Consider the following 18111-nt stretch of genomic DNA (forward strand, 5'->3'; position numbering starts at 1 on the left):
CACAACCTTAATATTATTTGAAAGTAAATTTCTTACCAAGTTTTGCACACAAAATCATACTTGTGCCTGGCTTCTGAGCCTGATGAGGTTCTGTTCTGGGTTTCTAAATCAAAACACATTGCATGAAGGTTTACTCAAGGAAGACACAGCAGCATTCCAGTGACAGAATCTTGTTGATCTTAAAGTTGGTTTGTGATAAAAAGAGAAGTTCTTCTGAACTAATGTCTGAGTAGAAAATGAAGTGAGGCATCCAGGTTTGACCTCCCGTCTCTAAGGACCTCACATGATTTTTATACTTTTTTCATGAGATGGTGGCAAGCACCGCTAAATGTTACTAGCTGGTCCGTATACATGTTGTGTCCCTTCAGCTTCATGAAAGAGAGACACTTTAATACTCATTGTACTAATTAACAGGCCATCCTTCCTACCAATGAAAACCTGTTTCTGGCATTTCATATACATTTTAAAAGTGCTGACTGTCTATCTGAGGCGTGGATAACAGAAGCGTTTGTGGCAGCTCCTCTGGAGTTGCTGACTGGCTGCCACTTCCTCACTGTCCCTTACTGATGAGAGCACTGACTGCACCCAGGCTACAGTTTAACCTCAGTGCCAAATATACTTTGAGCATCCTGTGAACAATGAAGACTTAATGCCGTTGACAGACCTTATAATAATCATCCAAATTTACCTGGGTATGATTCCTTTTTATGAATGACCTTTTCTAAAACTCACATGCTAGAAGTTATGAAATTCTTTATAAAGCCTTCAGGAAGTGGGTTTAAGATTTATTGAGTGTTGGCCATCCCTTTTAGCAACTTCCCATTTAGAATTGTTTCAAAAATAAAGCATTGTAGGCATTTACACTACTCATTCATTTAGTTTCCTAATGTTTTGAGCACTCTTATGCTAGATGCTACAAACATGGGCTTAAATCACTTAATAGGTGCTGCTCCAAAGCGGTTACAGTTTAGTTGGCAAAGCTGCTCATTGTGTAGTTATTTAATACACTTTGGGGACAGCCATGATGGAGGGAGGCATTGGGATATGGTGAGAACTCACTGGGTGTGTGGCAAGTTTTCAGTGTATTGGGGAATTTTTCCCAGAGGAGGAGATGTCTAAAATGAGAACTGAAGAGTTAGTCACTGTATTAGTAGGCTTCTGGCTATAAGCAAAAGAAATCTGATTTTAGCTGGCTTAGAATATAAGAAAATTTGTTTTCTTGACAGAGATAGTAAAATGGTTACAACAGTTTTGAGCATTTCAGAGTATGCTGAAAAGGAAGAAGTGAAAGTAGTTTCTGCTTGTGTTTTATGTATTTCTTATATAGAAATAAGAATAGAGCCTCCAATTAAAATAACTCAGTTTTTTTTAATATAAATTTATTTATTTTAATTGGAGGCTAATTACTTTACAATATTGTATTGGTTTTGCCATACATCAACATGAATCCGCCACGGGTATACACATGTTCCCCATCCTGAACCCCCCTCCCACCTCCCTCCCTATACCATCCCTCTGGGTCATCCCAGTGCACCAGTCCCAAGCATCCTGTATCCTGCATCGAACCTGGACTGGCGATTCATTTCATATATGATATTATACATGTTCCAGTGCCATTCTCCCAAATCATCCCACCCTCTCCCTCTCCCACAGAGTCCAAAAGACTGTTCTATACACCTGTGTCTCTTTTACTGTCTTGTATACAGGGTTATCATTACCATGTTTCTAAATTCCATATATATGCATTAGTATACTGTATTGGTGTTTTTCTTTCTGGCTTACTTCACTCTGTATAATAGACTCCAGTTTCATCCACCTCATTAGAACTGATTCAAATGTATTCTTTTTAATGGCTGAGCAATACTCCATTGTGTATATGTACCACAGCTTTCTTATCCATTCATCTGCTGATGGACATCTAGGTTGCTTCCATGTCCTGGCTATTATAAACAGTGCTGCGATGAACATTGGGGTACACGTGTCTCTTTCAATTCTGGTTTCCTCGATGTGTATGCCCAGCAGTGGGATTGCTGGGTCACAAGGCAGTTCTATTTCCAGTTTTTTAAGGAATCTCCACACTGTTCTCCATAGTGGCTGTACTAGTTTTCATTCCCACCAACAGTGTAAGAGGGTTCCCTTTTCTCCACACCCTCTCCAGCATTTATTGCTTGTAGACTTTTGGATAGCAGCCATTCTGACTGGCGTGAAATGGTACCTCATTGTGGTTTTGATTTGCATTTCTCTGATAATGAGTGATGTTGAGCATCTTTTCATGTGTTTGTTAGCCATCTGTATGTCTTCTTTGGAGAAATGTCTGTTTAGTTCTTTGGTCCATTTTTTGATTGGGTCTTTTATTTTTCTGGAATTGAGCTGCAGGAGTTGCTTGTATATTTTTGAGATTAGTTCTTTGTCAGTTGCTTCATTTGCTATTATTTTCTCCCATTCTGAAGGCTGTCTTTTCACCTTGCTTATAGTTTCCTTTGTTGTGCAGAAGCTTTTAAGTCCCATTTGTTTATTTTTGCTTTTCTTTCCCATATTCTGGGAGGTGGGTCATAGAGGATCCTGCTGTGATTGATGTTGGATAGTGTTTTGCCTATGTTCTCCTCTAGGACTTGTATAGTTTCTGGTCTTACGTTTAGATCTTTAATCCATTTTGAGTTTATTTTTGTGTATGGTGTTAGAAAGTGTTCTAGTTTCATTCTTTTACAAGTGGTTGACCAGTTTTCCCAACACCACTTGTTAAAGAGATTGTCTTTAATCCATTGTATATTCTTGCCTCCTTTGTCAAAGATAAGGTGTCCATAGGTGTGTGGATTTATCTCTGGGCTTTCTGTTTTGTTCCATTGGTCATTATTTTTGTCTTTGTGCCAGTACTACACTGTCTTGATGACTGTGGCTTTGTAGTAGAGCCTGAAGTCAGGCAGGTTGATTCTTCCAGTTCCATTCTTCTTTCTCAAGATTGCTTTGGCTATTTGAGGTTTTTTGTATTTCCATACAAATTGTGAAATTATTTGTTCTAGCTCTGTGAAAAATACCGTTGGTAGCTTGATAGGGATTGCATTGAATCTATAGATTGCTTTGGGTAGTGTACTCATTTTCACTATGTTGATTCTTCCGATCCATGAACATGGTATATTTCTCCCCTATTAGTGTCCTCTTTGATTTCTTTCACCAGTGTTTTATAGTTTTCTATATATAGGTCTTTCGTTTCTTTAGGTAGATATATTCCTAAATACTTTATTCTTTTCATTGTAGTGGATAAATGGAATTCACGGTGAATGGAATTGTTTCCTTAATTTCTCTATTTTCTCATTATTAGTGTATAGGAATGCAAGGGATTTCTGTGTGTTGATTTTATATCCTGCAACTTTACTATATTCATTGATTAGCTCTAGTAATTTTCTGGTGAAGTCTTTAGGGTTTTCTATGTAGAGGATCATATCCTATGCAAACAGTGAGAGTTTTACTTCTTTCCCAATTTGGAATCCAATCCCCAATATGGATGGGGAACATGTGTACACCCATGGCGGATTCTTGTTGATGAATGGCAAAACCAATACAAAATTGTAGAGTAATTAGCCTCCAATTAAAATTAAAAAAAAAAGTCTCAGTGAGCTAAAGTCAAAAAAGTAGAAAAAAAAAGTAATTTTTTATGTATTTCAATGTAGAAAAGCCTTTTTTCTGGAAGCTCTCCAGCAGACTCTTGTCTCATTTGTTGGAATCAAGTTGCTTCATTCCTTACTTGGTAACTGGCAAGATGAATGAGATTGCCACATTTGGTTTAATTATTCTGGGATTGAAGAGATTTTGGATTGTCAATAGCTAGGGTAAGGATTAACTAGACAGATACTCTGGCATAGCAGTGGGATTTAGGAGATGGGAATAAGTAGGAGATGGGGGTAAGTGGAAGGGAAGCTGGGGATTGAGCATTTCATAGGGAGAAAGAAATGTTTGTGTACATAGGCCTGGAAAATAAGGGACAGAACAAGGGGATGGCAACTGAGCAAAATGACTATAAGGAATTTCAAAGAATGAGGTTGGCTAGAGAGTTGAGGGCTAGAAAATGTTTGTAAACACTATTAAGGAGTTAGAATTTTTCTTTTGTCCTGAGGACCAGGCATAACCATTGGGGAGTTTTACATCAAGAATTATAAGATTTATATTTTAGAATATGCATCAGATTCTAAGTATCATAACTTTGAAATTATAAATTTTATTTTCCCTCAGCTTGTATTTTATTTCTGTAGTAAAATGTTTTAAACTATTGTTAAAAAAATTAGGGGGGGCGATCTATAGTGTAAGAAGGGGCTTCCTTGATAGCTCAGCTGGTAAAGAATCACCTGCAATGCAGGAGACCCTGGTTTGATTCCCAAGTCAGGAAGATCCCCTGGAGAAGGAATAGGCTACCTACTCCAGTATTCTTGGGCTTCCCTGGTGGCTCAGACAGTAAAGAATCTGCCTGCAGTGCGGGAGATGTGGGTTCAATCCCTGGGTTGGGAAGATATCCTGGAAGAGGGCATGGCAACAGACTCCAGTATTCTTGCTTGGAGAATCCCCAGGGACAGAGGTGCCTGGTGGGCTACAGTCCATGGAGTCTCAAAGAGTCAGACACAACTGAGCAGCTAAGCATGCGTGCATGCATAGTGTAAGAAATGGACTGAAGTAGGGAGATCAACAGCCTTTCCCAGGGGATGACACACATGTGCCTAGGCCAGGGCCCTGAGAAAAGCAGAGGAAGTTAGCCAGACATCTAATAGAAGGTTTTATAGAAGGAAGCTTTCTAAAATGCCACCAAGAATCAAGTATTTAATGCTGTTTGTTGATTTAACAGTAAGGAAATTTCAGTGGAGTGAAGAGGGCAGAGGCCTTCTCGTGGTTGTTGGAGGGAGTGTTACTTGAAATGAGACACAGATCTTAAGTGTAAGTAAGAGGAGAAACAGAGAGGCTGGTAATGGGAGGAGGGGTTATAGTATTGAAAGTAGTTAATGTGAGCAAACCTAAGTGATTGATCCATCACTTAGTAATTAATTAGGTCATTTCTGTAATAATAGAATGATTGCTGTACTAAAATTCTTTAAAAGCTAGTGTAGTTCATGGTGGTGTCATTAACCCTCATTTAGCCACTAGAGGGCACCCCACACTCCTTACAATCCATGTGTCAATAACTGGTATATTCAGGCATTACTTTATTGATAGTTGCTTTGAGTATTAATTTAGCTGTTACATTTATCTTTACACAGTATTAACTTTTTATTGCTGTTCTTGTCATTGGCTCAGACAGTAAAGAGTCTGCCCACAATATAAGAGACCTGGGTTCGATCCCTAGGTCGGGAAGATCCCCTGGTGAAGGAAATGGCAACCCACTCTAGTATTCTTGTCTGGAAAATTCCATGGATGGAGGAACCTGGTGGGCTACAGTCCATGGGGTCACAAAGAGTTGGACACAAACTGAGCAACTAACACTTGCCATTAATTAATGTTTCTGGAGATATTAAAAATAGATTCTTGAGGCTTTCTCTCTATGAAAAGTAATCTGAAACTGGTGTGACAACCTGCTATTTTCAGACTAATGATTATCAAGTACTGTGACTAGCTGCCCATATCCAGAGAAAGAATAATATCAGGTAGGAACGGCAGTAGGTTTTGAAAGAAACTTTAGGAGATATGGGTTTCACTGTTGAATTATAAATTTTATAAATTTGTATTAATAAATGATATGTAACTTTTGCTGTATCTCTTTTTCATCACTCATGGTTGGTGTGCTCAAGAAGTATGTTTTATATTGTTTCCTACCTCTGGCAATGGTGTGAAAAATTTGTAGAATCTTGGAAGATTATATGTATCTTGTTATTGCCTTACCTTGATGGATATAGAAAGCGAAGAGTTGACTAACCAAATTCTTGGATTAATATTCTTTTACAGTAACAAAATTCTTATACAGTCTGTTTAAAACTTAGCTGCACAAGCTATATATTTTGTATGAACTTTCGGAAGGAATGAACCTGGTGCCTGTCTGACTTAGAAATTGATTGATCCATGGCAGTACCGTATCATTTATCATTTAGTGCTTAAGAATGTGAGTTTTGGAGAATATCTTTGTTTACCTCCCTGAGTCTACTACTGTTATTATCCATGTGACTTTTAACAGTTATTTAAACTTCATCTTGTTTCATTTCTAGGGTAAAACCTTGTGCCTAGAAAGTGTTCAGAATGGTCAGTGTTTTATTGTTTGTAGTAGCAAAAACATTGGAAGCCATCAAATATTTTATGAAGGTAATAGATGAATTGTGACAGGTAAAAATGAATAAACAGAAGACAGATGTGAAAAGGAATATATAAAAGAACAATGTTGATGGTACATATGGTATATCATTTAAAGAAAGTAAATATGGCTGAATGATAGGATCTGACAAGGTAGAATGATAGGCTCTTATCCTTGTAAGACTTTTATACATTTAATACAAAGACAGTAAGGGAAGTCTAATAGAAGAAACTTGAACTGGCCTAGAATATCATGCTAGTAATCATATATGTAATATGATATATCTGTAATATATAGCAGTTATACTCTTACACTGTTAATATCTGTGAAGAGAAAGTAGGAAAGCATCATTTGAACCATTGATGCTTTTCATAAAACTTTGATTTTGCTCATCATAGTAGCATCTTTATGTATTTGAAAAATAGTGAATATGTGACATTTTAATATTTATTTAACCATGTTTTGTACACTATGTTTTGAGTTTTAGGCTTAAAAACAAGTATGATTTTCACAGGTGTTAGAGAAATTAAGGATTCCACCTATAGGAAAAAAAAACTAAAGACTTGCATGATTGATTCAGAATGGATGATGAGGACATTGCAGACAAAAAAAAATTGTGTACTTTAAACTTTTAAGGATAATCCAATTAATTAAATTTGATCAAAATTTTTAATAGACTAAGGTAATCTTTCATGGTAGGGATTTCAATCAGCTGTTGTAAAGCTTTTAAGTGGATCTGATATCAGTCAAAATTTAGGGATCCGGGAAAGCTAACTTAGTATCAGGGAATAGCCTTACCAGTGGTTTAAAGTACATGGGCTTTGTGGTAGCTGTTCTGATGTTCTTTTACATGGATTCTTGCCTAGTTTTTGTATTTGTGGCTTTCAAAGTGTTTTTTTTTAAACCACAACCCATAATCAGAAATATTTTACATTATGACCCTCTGTATACTTAATACACTTCATAGAAAGAAGCATGTATGTAAGCATAAAGAGAAACATGTTCCTTACTCGGAGCCCAGTGGCCTTTCCTAAGTATTCAGAAGTATTTGGTGTTAATGATCTACCTTTCTTTAACACCGTCCTGCCATCTTGCTTCTATGATCAGAAAAAAGTAATGAGAATACATACTTGCTTTGGTTAAAACTTCAAGTGATAGCAAAATGTACAAAGCAGAAAGTAAAAAATCTCATAATCCCATGCTTCAGAGTTAACCATTTCGGTGTATTGGTATCATGTTTCAGACATTTCTATTTCTATACAAACATACCCTCACTTTTTCTTCTTAAAGACAAATGGGCTCATTCTGTAGATACTTTTTTAAAACTTAACAATAGATTGCTCATTTCATTCCAGTATTTATTACTGGTACTTTTCTTGCTATTATTCTCTGACCCTAGAATGGTAAGTGCTGTAAATCAGTGATCTCTGATGTCCTGTTCTCTGTCATATCCTTTTACGTACAGCAGTGCCTTCTCTAGGTAGATAATCAATGTCTGTTTGTTTAATGAATGAAAACCATTTAATGAGCTGAGAATTCTGTTATTTACTGATCTGAAACAAACACAGTCAGATGACGCTGCATCTGACCCTGCTCTATGGGGTATTTATCTTATAATAAAAGAATCAGAGGTGTGAATTCCTTTTGCAGTAAAGAAATGGAAAAGAAGTCCACGTGATAGAGGGACACAGGGGCTAGTTAGAATTGGGTAGCCAAGTGAAATCTTTCTCAGAGGTAACATTTTGGCTGAGTTCTGACTATAACAAAGGGAGAAGCGCCTTTGAAACAGAGGAAACAGCGGTACCAAGGTCACTAGTCAGAAACTTTGTCATTTTTGCCCCATAAGGCTGACTTTTTTCATTGGTTTTCTGCAACATTGACTTGCGTTGTTTTGACCGTTGTTTAGCAACAGTTCCTAAGCATAGCAGTCACTAGTCACTTGTGGCTATTAGAATTAAACAAGATTAAAAATTCAGTTAATCAGTTGTATTGGGTTGGCCAAAAAGTTCTCAAACTTTTTGAGAACCAAGTACTAGCCATATTACAAGTGGTTGGTGGCTACCATGTTGGAGAACGTAACTATAGACCATCTCCAATTGCAGAAAGTTCTGTTGCACAGCACTACTTTGAAACACACCAGAATATAAAGTACTTGAGAGACTTTGTTTTGTTCACTGCTGAACTCCCAGTGTCTCCACATAAAGACTGAATAAATACTTGTTAAATGATAAGATGAATAAATGGATGGATGGATGGTTGGAGGTCAGCACAACTGTTCCCAGAGAGGCAATAAGAAAATGCATAAGCTCTCAGATGAGAAAAAGCTTGTTGTGTTTAAAGAACAGAAAGAAGAATGACTGGGATGAGAGAGAAGAGTGACAGGTTGAGATCAATATAGAGAAATTGACAACTTGACCCTGATAGGCAATGTTAAACATTTGAGTTTTAAGTGCAGTGGGAAGCAATGAAAAGATGTGTGTAGCCAATAGTAGCGTGATCTCATCTGGATGCCTTTTTAAAGCTGTTTCTTTCATTTTACTGTTTTTTGAGAGTTTAATAAGGTGGTAGGCAGGACAGTTTATTAAACTTGGTATTTGAGTAAGTAAACTGCTTGAAATCCAGATTATTTCGTTTATAATGTTAGCACTAGCATCCTTGTTTTATGTTTGTTTTAATAATCATCTTACTTATAAGCAGGAACTTATAGGCAAGAACTTGTTTTTGTTTTTCCAGTGAAGGTGGTGTTTTTAAAGCTCATCTCACTTTCCCAAAAGATTATCCCCTTCGGCCTCCTAAAATGAAATTCATTACAGAAATCTGGCATCCAAATGGTAAGTTTATCTGGTTTTACATTTGCAAGTATGACAGCCTGTCACTGAAGTTTTCAAGGTCATAAGATGTAGTTCTCAGTGAAATTGTGTTGGAATTTTTATGATAGGTTTATTGTGTTTGTTATATACATGGTCTTGGATTAGATTCCTTCTAAAAGAAAGAGTAACGGATCAAATGGAAAAAGTTTGTTGATTTACTTAGTTCTCAGCTATGATGTTCACAGCTGAGATGTTCATGAGTTCATGGGTGATACTCAGCATTTAATAGGGCTCTTAAAATTGAGATTATTTCTAAGGTATGATGTGATTCATTGGCTATTACAGAGAACATAGAAGTAGTTAAACTTGGATTTTTAATTATTATTTTCTCATCTTAGCTCCTAGACTATGGACACTCTTAACTGTTTATGTATATTCTTCATAAGGAAAAGGAATGTTTTACCTATGTCATAAGATGATTGATAGGGTCAAATGAGATAAAACTCTGTGTGTTTAGATCTTTGGAAAATATCTAACAGTGCTGTGCATCAAATGGTGACATTGACTTTTTTACCTGAAGTTGTACAACCATTTAAAATTCACTTTGTGAGCCAAAGGCTAGTCTAGATAAACTATGTTTATACATAGTCTCTCTGAACTTTTGGCCTTGTTTTGTATGATTGAGCTTGCAAGAATTTCTTTCGTAAGTATTTTGACTATAAGTATTTTGTAATCAGTGTTGTTTTTTTAGACTATTACACCAGTCTGCGTTCTACTTCTCATAACCCAGACATTGTGTTGCAAGGAAGAGAAACCCTTCTATATTAGTTTAAGCAAAAATCAGTGAGAGTAATGGATGCATGAATAAACCAAGGCTTTGTTACAAGGAAATGTAATAGAACTCAGTGACCTGAAAAACAGTTGAGTCTTAGAAGAGACTAGAACTGATGAATGGAAAACTATTGGGAATCAAGGAGGCCACCATATTTCATCACATCTTAGGTAGCAGTGATCACAGAAGACATAGTATGCACCAGTATGAAGGGGAAAAAAGAATTTCTTTCTGGTAGAACACGTTAATGATAGCCCTGCACAATGTATGGGTGCATGAATCGACCACATCTGCCCATTGTTGCTTGGGCATATGTTCATTTCTTCCTAGGCTCTTGGCAGTTTCCCCTGCCTTCTCTTGAATTATTCAGTGTGTAATAGTCAATTTTTTTGCACCCGTTTGAAAGGAAAATGTAACAAAAAGTTTCTGAATGCTGTCTTTTGCGTGAATTAGGCAATTTACCAAGAGGTAAAGCCTCTTGGAGCCTTAGTTTCTTTGTGAGTTACATGAGAGCATATAGAAAAGCAATACATGGACTCTAATTATTAAGAGGAATGATAGCACTGGCCTTTTCACTCAATTATCAGCTCAATTATTTCACTCAGTTATCTTGCCTTTAAAAAAAATACTACAATTTTAATAGGTAATAGGTATTAAGCATAAAAGCCTCATTCTAAGAGGTTTAAAATGTTTTCTATATGTTTAAAATGAAATGACATGAGGTTAAAATTTTAAAGATGCTAAATTATAACAATTTCTATAAAAGGAAAATGGATCTTAAATCGATTCTCTGATAGAATTTTGTACAAACATTTGATATTAAATGTTCTCAAAAACATATGACTTCCTTTTCTCAAGGAAAAATTTATATTATGTGGTAAGTGAGGAAAATATCTTAACACTGTATTATCATTTTCTGTTCAACTTTATAGTGCTGTTACAAGTTTTACTGTTGTTATTCTTGCTTCTTGATCTGGTTATTTCATTTTAGTTAATAGATTATATTAGAAGGTGTAGGTGAGTTGGGATAAGGAGCGTTAATTGTAGAATAGCTCATGTACAGTACACTGAAGGCATGGGTCTTAAATGTTGCATTCACTGCTAAACTCTCTGTGTCAAGTGTGGGTGCCTGGCATACAGCATGCATTCAGAAAGCATTAGTTGTAGAGCCACAATGCATACAAACTTTGATGCTGGTTCCCCAGAGGTGAAAAATACGCTTTAACATTATACCTATCATAAATTTGTTGGACTTTAGGTAGGAAGTCAGAAATGAACATAAGTATTATTATTGGTTTTTATAGGATTTGCAGATTTGGTTGTGTAATGTAAAGAGGTTAGTAGAATATAGGACTCCATTCCCCCTTTTGATCAACAATTAATTTATGGCTTGGATTTTAAAATAGGTTTATAGATTAGAGACCTAATGAATGTATGCTGATGAGTTTTCACTGGCAATATAACATGGTCTTTTTGGAGAAGGGAATGGCAACCCACTCCAGTATTCTTGCCTGGAAAATCTCATGGGTAGAGGAGCCTGGCAGGCTACAGTCCATGGGGTCGCAAAGAGTTGGACACTTCACTTTGTGGATTTGTGTGTGTTTTTTTCCCTGAAAATATAATTTTGCCTTTATGTGATTTAAAAAGTATTTTATGATGTTATTTTTCATTTTTTTCTTAGGAAAGTCTTAGACCTCTGACTATCAACAATTTCAATCAGTAAGTTGCTAGGGAAACTAGGAAATCATACAGAAACTCAGTTCTGATGTTTGGACCATATACTTTGTATAAATGAACAGATTCAATAGATACCATTTATTTCATTATATTTATTACATGTAAATGCTAGGTACCATCTACATATTAACTTGAAATTTTGCAGAAATGAAAAACATGGCTTACATTTCTTTTGGCTTTGTCAGGTGGATCCTATTTGGTAAAATCTCTGGTCTTCCTAAAAGGTTAACAGGTTCCATTTTGGACATTAACTTCTGTATGTATTCAGTGGAACAGTGTGGTACTGAATCTTACACAGATACCATGGGAATCAGGATCATATCAACTAATATGTATTTTATGTATAGCCAATTTTTTAAAGTATTTGAAACTGGAATCTTACTCTCTAATTTTGCAGTTGATAAAAATGGTGATGTATGCATTTCTATTCTTCACGAACCTGGAGAAGATAAATATGGTTATGAAAAGCCAGAGGAGCGCTGGCTGCCTATTCACACCGTGGAAACCATCATGATTAGTGTCATTTCTATGCTGGCAGACCCCAATGGAGACTCACCTGCCAATGTTGATGCTGCGGTAAGGACACATCTGCTCTCCCCTTTAATTAAGCTTGATTTAAACTATATACTTTTATATGTATGTGTTTGTGGACGTGTATTGATATATCTGTTTATTTTCATTTATTTTTCTCATAAATCTTATTTTACTGCCAAATAGTTGTACCTTTTAAGAATAAGGATGCTATCCTACATAATTGTAAAACTATTATTATACTTAATATCTAGTCGCTATTAGGTCCATATTATTTGCAAGCATTTATTTTTGAGACTTTGAGACCTAACAAAACGTTGGATTACCCTATACCCTACACATAGATTTACCATTGTGGAGATTTTGCAACGTTGTTGTTATTATTAACATTATTGTCATTATTATTTGCTAAACTGAGAAGGCTTTACAGATCTTTATATTTAAATACTTCAGCATGTAGCTCTTAAGAACAAAGAGAGGGGGCGAGAGAGAATCCAGAATTTAGGAACTTATTGTATTTTGTATTCATGTTTTATTTATTTATTCATTTATTTTTACTTAGTTTTTTATTTTTTAAAGGATGGTGTTTCCTATCATTTTATTATAGGTTTCTCATTTTTACATTATTGCTTTTATTTTATTTTTCAATCTTCCTTCTTTTCCTTTTAAAAAAATTATTTGTTTTTTGTTCCTGTTTTTTTTGCCTGCACCATGTGGCATATAGAATCTTAGTTCCCTGATCAGGGATTGAACTTGTGGCCCTGCAGTGGAAGCGTGGAGTCTTAACCACTAGGGAAGTCCTGTATTCATGTTTTATTAGTCTTTTTTTTAATCTAGAATAGTCCTAGTTCCTCAGTCATCTATCCCTCTTTAAAAATCCTTTTGTTCTAATTCTTGGAACCTTTGTTAGGATATGTGAAAGCCAGCAGGTTAAATTCACCTTTTTTTTTCCCTCTTGTTAATTCAGGTCTACATAAAAACTTGGGGGTAAAAATCTTACTTGTAGAAAAACACTACATATATAACCACCTTTCATTTGATCTTAGCCAAAAGGCCAAGAAGCGCTATAACCACCCTTCAAATCTCTGACTTTGAATTTTTGAATTTAGTAATTGAAGTAAACACTGACAGAAAATCATTCTAACTTTATGCTTAGTCAAGTCAACATAAGGGATGTATGTGTGCAGAATTGGTTCTCCTTAGGAGTGTGTGAGTGGTAAGCCAGATACTAAACTAAGAGTGAAAAAAAAAGTAAGAGTGAGTTGGAGGAAGAGAGGTGTCAAATGCCAAAATGAAGAAGTAATTACTTTCCATACCGAATACCCATACCTGGAGCTCAAATTCTAGTGGTCTTCAGATATTTTTATAAAATCTGTATATCATCATTATTACTTTAGGAAGGTATTAAAATTTGGGGTGTGTGTAGAAGGAAAGGCCAAACTTTCTGTCATTCAGTTTTCAACCCCACTTTTTAGTGGCTTCAAGCTGCCATTCCCAAACTTTAACTTTGGGGCTCTCTTCAGTAGGTCCTTTCCCTCTTTGCTGGGGTCCCACTGAGACTTCCCTAGGCCGCTGCTTTCTCTGCTCTGCCGCACGTTTCATTGTTCTTTCATCTACCTTTGGTCTTCCAGGAAAAATTTCTCCCCATTATTAGATGACTTCACTGCCATTTTCTTTGGTCGTGAGGATTTATATCTTACAAAAGTAATTCCAGGGACTTCCCTGATGGCCCCAGTGGTTAAGATTTCATGCTCCCAATGCAGGGAGCACAGGTTCTAGAATTAGGATCCCACATGCTACATGGTGCACTCAAATAATAATAATTCCATATGATCTTTTTAATACCTTTCTACCTGATCCCCCTTGCTCTCAGTCTTAATTCTCTCTGCTGAGTGTGCTTTTTAGGTGATTTTTTTTCTCCTTTGTTTTGACCTCCCCTTTTTACTGGAATTGCTCTTCCTTAAAATGTCTTAGAAATGATAATGAGGTAATTAGAGACAATAACATTTTATTCACAAATACTTTATCAAATATCTACAAATCTCTCTGCATTTCCACATTATAGTTTACCTCATCATTTACTATAATGATTGGCTTACTGGGGTGCCTTGCTTTGAGGGGAAAAAATTGTTCAGATCTCTTCCTCTGCAAGAACAAGTGTTGAAGGTTTCTACAGTCTTTGCTGTCCCTACATGGATGATACAGGGAAAAAAATAGGCCGGGCATTTTAGTGAGAAGTTCCTGCTATTTACATGCTAAATACAAATCAGCTCTCTTCTCATGTGAAAGTATGCTGGTGCTCTTTTGTGTTCCCTTTTCATGTGCCTGGCAGTAATAGTGTTATTGTTACTGTCATGTCCTGGCCCCTCCCCCACTAGAAATACTACTCAGTATCATCTCAATATGATGCACTACACCCATCTACTTGATATAGGAGGCACAGTTCTGTCTACTTTATTTTCTGGGTGCTTCCAGTAGAGAGTTGGTGATCCTCCAGATAGCCTGGATATCTTATTTGTAAGCAGCAGCTTTCTTTTCAGTGTAATACAAAATTGCTAAAGCTTTTTAGGGCCCTTTCCTTTTTCAAAGAGACTTTGCCTATAGAAGTAATTTGTATGTATCCTGGCAGAGTGCCTTGCAAAAGTGTTTTCAATCTTATCAACTGTTTAACATTTTAAACGTGTTCACATTGCCAAAGCATTACATTCAGAATTAAAGTAGGTATTTGAGGTAAGAGGAGTTTGCATAAAATCACTTGCTATTACTTTTGTACTTACAGAAAGAATGGAGGGAAGACAGAAATGGAGAATTCAAAAGGAAAGTTGCCCGCTGTGTAAGAAAAAGCCAAGAGACTGCTTTTGAGTGACATTTATTCAACAGCTGTAACTTCACTTATTTCAGGGTAAGTTCATTTAAAAAAATCATCCTACTCTTTTACCTTTTTTATACATGACATAGTGTTTTTAGAAAATGTGTGATTTGGGGATTTGAATTGCTTGTTTACATTGGCTTCATTTTTCAGTGGTAGTGTCCAGTAATCTGCTGTTTCTCAGCAGATTAGTGTCATCTACTTGCTTTTTCCTTCAGTAAATCTAGCTGTTTTTAACTAGATATTCCGTGTTAAACTGATTTAGTATGGTAGTAGTTCACTGTTGGTAAAATTTCTCATTATAGAGGGTTTTTTTGTTTTTGCTTTTGTTTTTGCTACATTTTCTTTGTTTTTACCTTTTGGTCTGCCATCTTTGACTAAACTAGGCACTGAAATTTCTTATATTTTCTCATACTGTGCTGTATATGGTAAAGATTGACTTAAGTTTTTCCTAGTTTTTTTAAAAAAAGAAAGACCATAGTTTGTAATATATTGATAAGACCATTAAATATCTACCTTTCTTGTTTTAATTGGTCTTTATCTCTTTGCTCATTACTTACAGGGCCAGTAGGAAAATTTTTCCTTTTCTTGTATACCATCTGTCCACAAGTCTGCTTTAAGTCTATCAAGGAGCCAAAGATAGTAGGTACCCATCTGGCTTAGCAGAAGACACGGTGTAGATGAATTGACCAAATGTGTGATATTTAAGTTCTTTGGCTTTTCTTTCTTTAAATTAAATATTGAGGTGATAAAACCTACTTATGAAACGTAGCATCGAAAAAAGTCAGAGTACATGCTATATATCTTTGTACCGGCCACCTATTTTAAGAAAAAGAGCTTTATTATTAACTTACATCTCCTACATTCCCCTCCTCTACCAATACTTTTTCCATATTCCCAATTCTGTGTTTATCATTGTTTTTCTTCACAATTTCATCAATTTTTATTCCTAAACAACATATTGCATGTTTTTGAGCTGAATATATGTGGAATTATAATGTCTTTTTTGGGTCATATTCTTTTGTGACTTTGTTGCTCAACATTATATTGTTGCAATTGTCCTTTGTTATGTACAGTTATATTCCATGTTCTCTGTTATGTAGTATTTCATTAGATAAATTTACTCTTGGTTCTCATTTCATTATTTCTCTAGAGTGGGGTTTTTGTTTGTTTTTTTGTTATTGTTGTTTTTGCTTATTCTTGTTTCTGTTTTTGTTTTGTTTTTATTTGGGGGAGGCTGTTTCTTGTTTTTGGCTGTACTGCCTGATTCCTAGGATCTTAGTTCCCCAGTCAGGGATTGAACCTGGGCCTACGGCAGTGAAAACACTGAGTCTTAATCACTGGACCACCAGGGAATTTCCCTATTTTGCTTTGTTTTCGCTATTACAGAGAATGTAGCTATCCTTGTTTCTTGTAGATGTACTAAAAGAGTTTCTCTGGGGTGTATACCTAGGGGTGGAATTAAGTTAAAGGTGTATACACATCACTTTAACTAGATAATGCCAAATTATTTTTAAAAATATTGGATCTATTTATACCCCTGTTGGCAAGGACAAGGGTTCTATTTGCTCCATATTGTCTTTAACATTTGATATTATCAGACTTCTGCAAAGTCTTGTTTGTTTTCCCAGTTTTTTCTTTTGGGTCTTCACTGCGGTGGACGGGCTTTCTCTAGTTGTAGCGTGCAGGCTTAGTTGTCCTGCGGCATGTGGAATCTTCTGTAACCAGGGATCAAACCTGCAGTCCTTGAATCGGAAGGCAGATTCTTAACCACTGGACCACCAGGGAGGTCCTTCCCCAAAGTTTTTGATCTAGTATCAGATGAGATGTCATTACAGACTTGATGTGTGTTGCCCTAGTTACAGTGCAGTTGCATGCTATAATGTGTTTGACCATGGATACTTCCTCTGTGAAGTGCTTTTTCTGGTCTTTCCTATTTTTCAGTTAGGTTATTGATTTCTATCCTTGTCAGTTTACTTTCTTTATAGTATCTTTGGGTGAACAGAGGTGCTTAATTGTAATGCAGTTGAATTTTAATTTTTTCCTATATGGATTTTACTTTCTGTGTCTTAGATTCTTCCCTGCCACCAGAAAGTTATTATTGTAGGATGAAGTAAGAGGACAAAGGGAGAAACAAAATCTTCCCGCTCCCACAGATCAGCTACATGGCCACATTCTGTACCACCAGGCAAAAGGATTCTGTCTTTTGGTTCTGTATCAAGGGTAGAGGGACTGTATTAATTCCCTTGCTATTTTACAAATTACCCCGTTCAATGACCTAAAACAACATCTGTTATCTCGTCCACGTTGAATCTTCTGGCTCTGGGGTCATCATAATGCTGCAGTCAAGGTGTTGGCTGGCACTGTAGCCATCTATCTCAGGGTTCAGCTGTGGGTGGATCTGCTTCCAAGTTCAGTCATATGGTTGTCGGCAGGTTTCTGTTCCTCACAGGCTGTTGACTGGGTTCTTTCTAAGTTTTGTCACATGGGCCTCTTCATAGGTTAGCTCACAGTATACTGGTTGGCTTCACCAGGAAATAAATAAGATGGTAAGAGAAGATAAGGTCTCTGGGTGTGGTGGATGTTACTGCCTGTCCAGAGGGAAATAATCATACTCCAGGCTGTTGGGAATGTTGCCTGCTGATAACTCGTAGCTGACTTGCTTTCTAGGAGTTAAGAGATCACTTGCCCAAGTTAGTCCCTTTCCTCAGAAGCCACTTGCATCCATGGACTGTTTGGTTTGGAGAAAGAATGGGTTGGTACAAAGACTTGGGCTTTTTTCTCAATTTGGGGATTATCTGAAAGGCCATTCCAGTGTTGGATTGCCTGAAGTCTGTATTTCAGCTGCGCTACCCCCACCATCTTCTGCTTAGATCTGTTTCCCTCACTGTTGCTCTTCAAAGCACTTCCCAGTAAACCTTACACAAATACCTGTCTCAGAATCTATTTCCTAGGCAACCTGACCAGGACACAAGGCATTGTGTAACCCAAGACAGTAATGCTGAAGAATCTGAGTTGAACGGTTCAATGAAGACTATAAGACCTTCTAGAACTAACACCCCCAAAAGAT

At 36.4% G+C, this 18111-nt stretch overlaps 1 protein-coding gene across 2 annotated transcripts in view; it reads left to right on the plus strand.

The window, feature by feature from the left end:
• Positions 1–18111, plus strand: part of UBE2G1 (ubiquitin conjugating enzyme E2 G1) — an 88124-nt gene that overhangs the window by 61434 nt on the left and 8579 nt on the right. For both annotated transcript variants that reach the window (XM_086359575.1, XM_086359574.1), the window contains exons 3-5: positions 8996–9093; positions 12039–12217; positions 14952–15074. In XM_086359575.1, coding sequence (XP_086215701.1) covers positions 8996–9093; positions 12039–12217; positions 14952–15038 — 364 coding nt within the window. In that variant the 3' untranslated portion in view covers positions 15039–15074. The remainder of the gene's footprint in view (positions 1–8995; positions 9094–12038; positions 12218–14951; positions 15075–18111) is intronic.

Source organism: Bos grunniens, chromosome 19 (genome assembly GCF_055505025.1).
Source record: "Bos grunniens cultivar Pamir isolate PY7600 chromosome 19, Bosgru_T2T1.0, whole genome shotgun sequence".
Taxonomy (NCBI): Eukaryota; Metazoa; Chordata; class Mammalia; order Artiodactyla; family Bovidae; genus Bos; species Bos grunniens.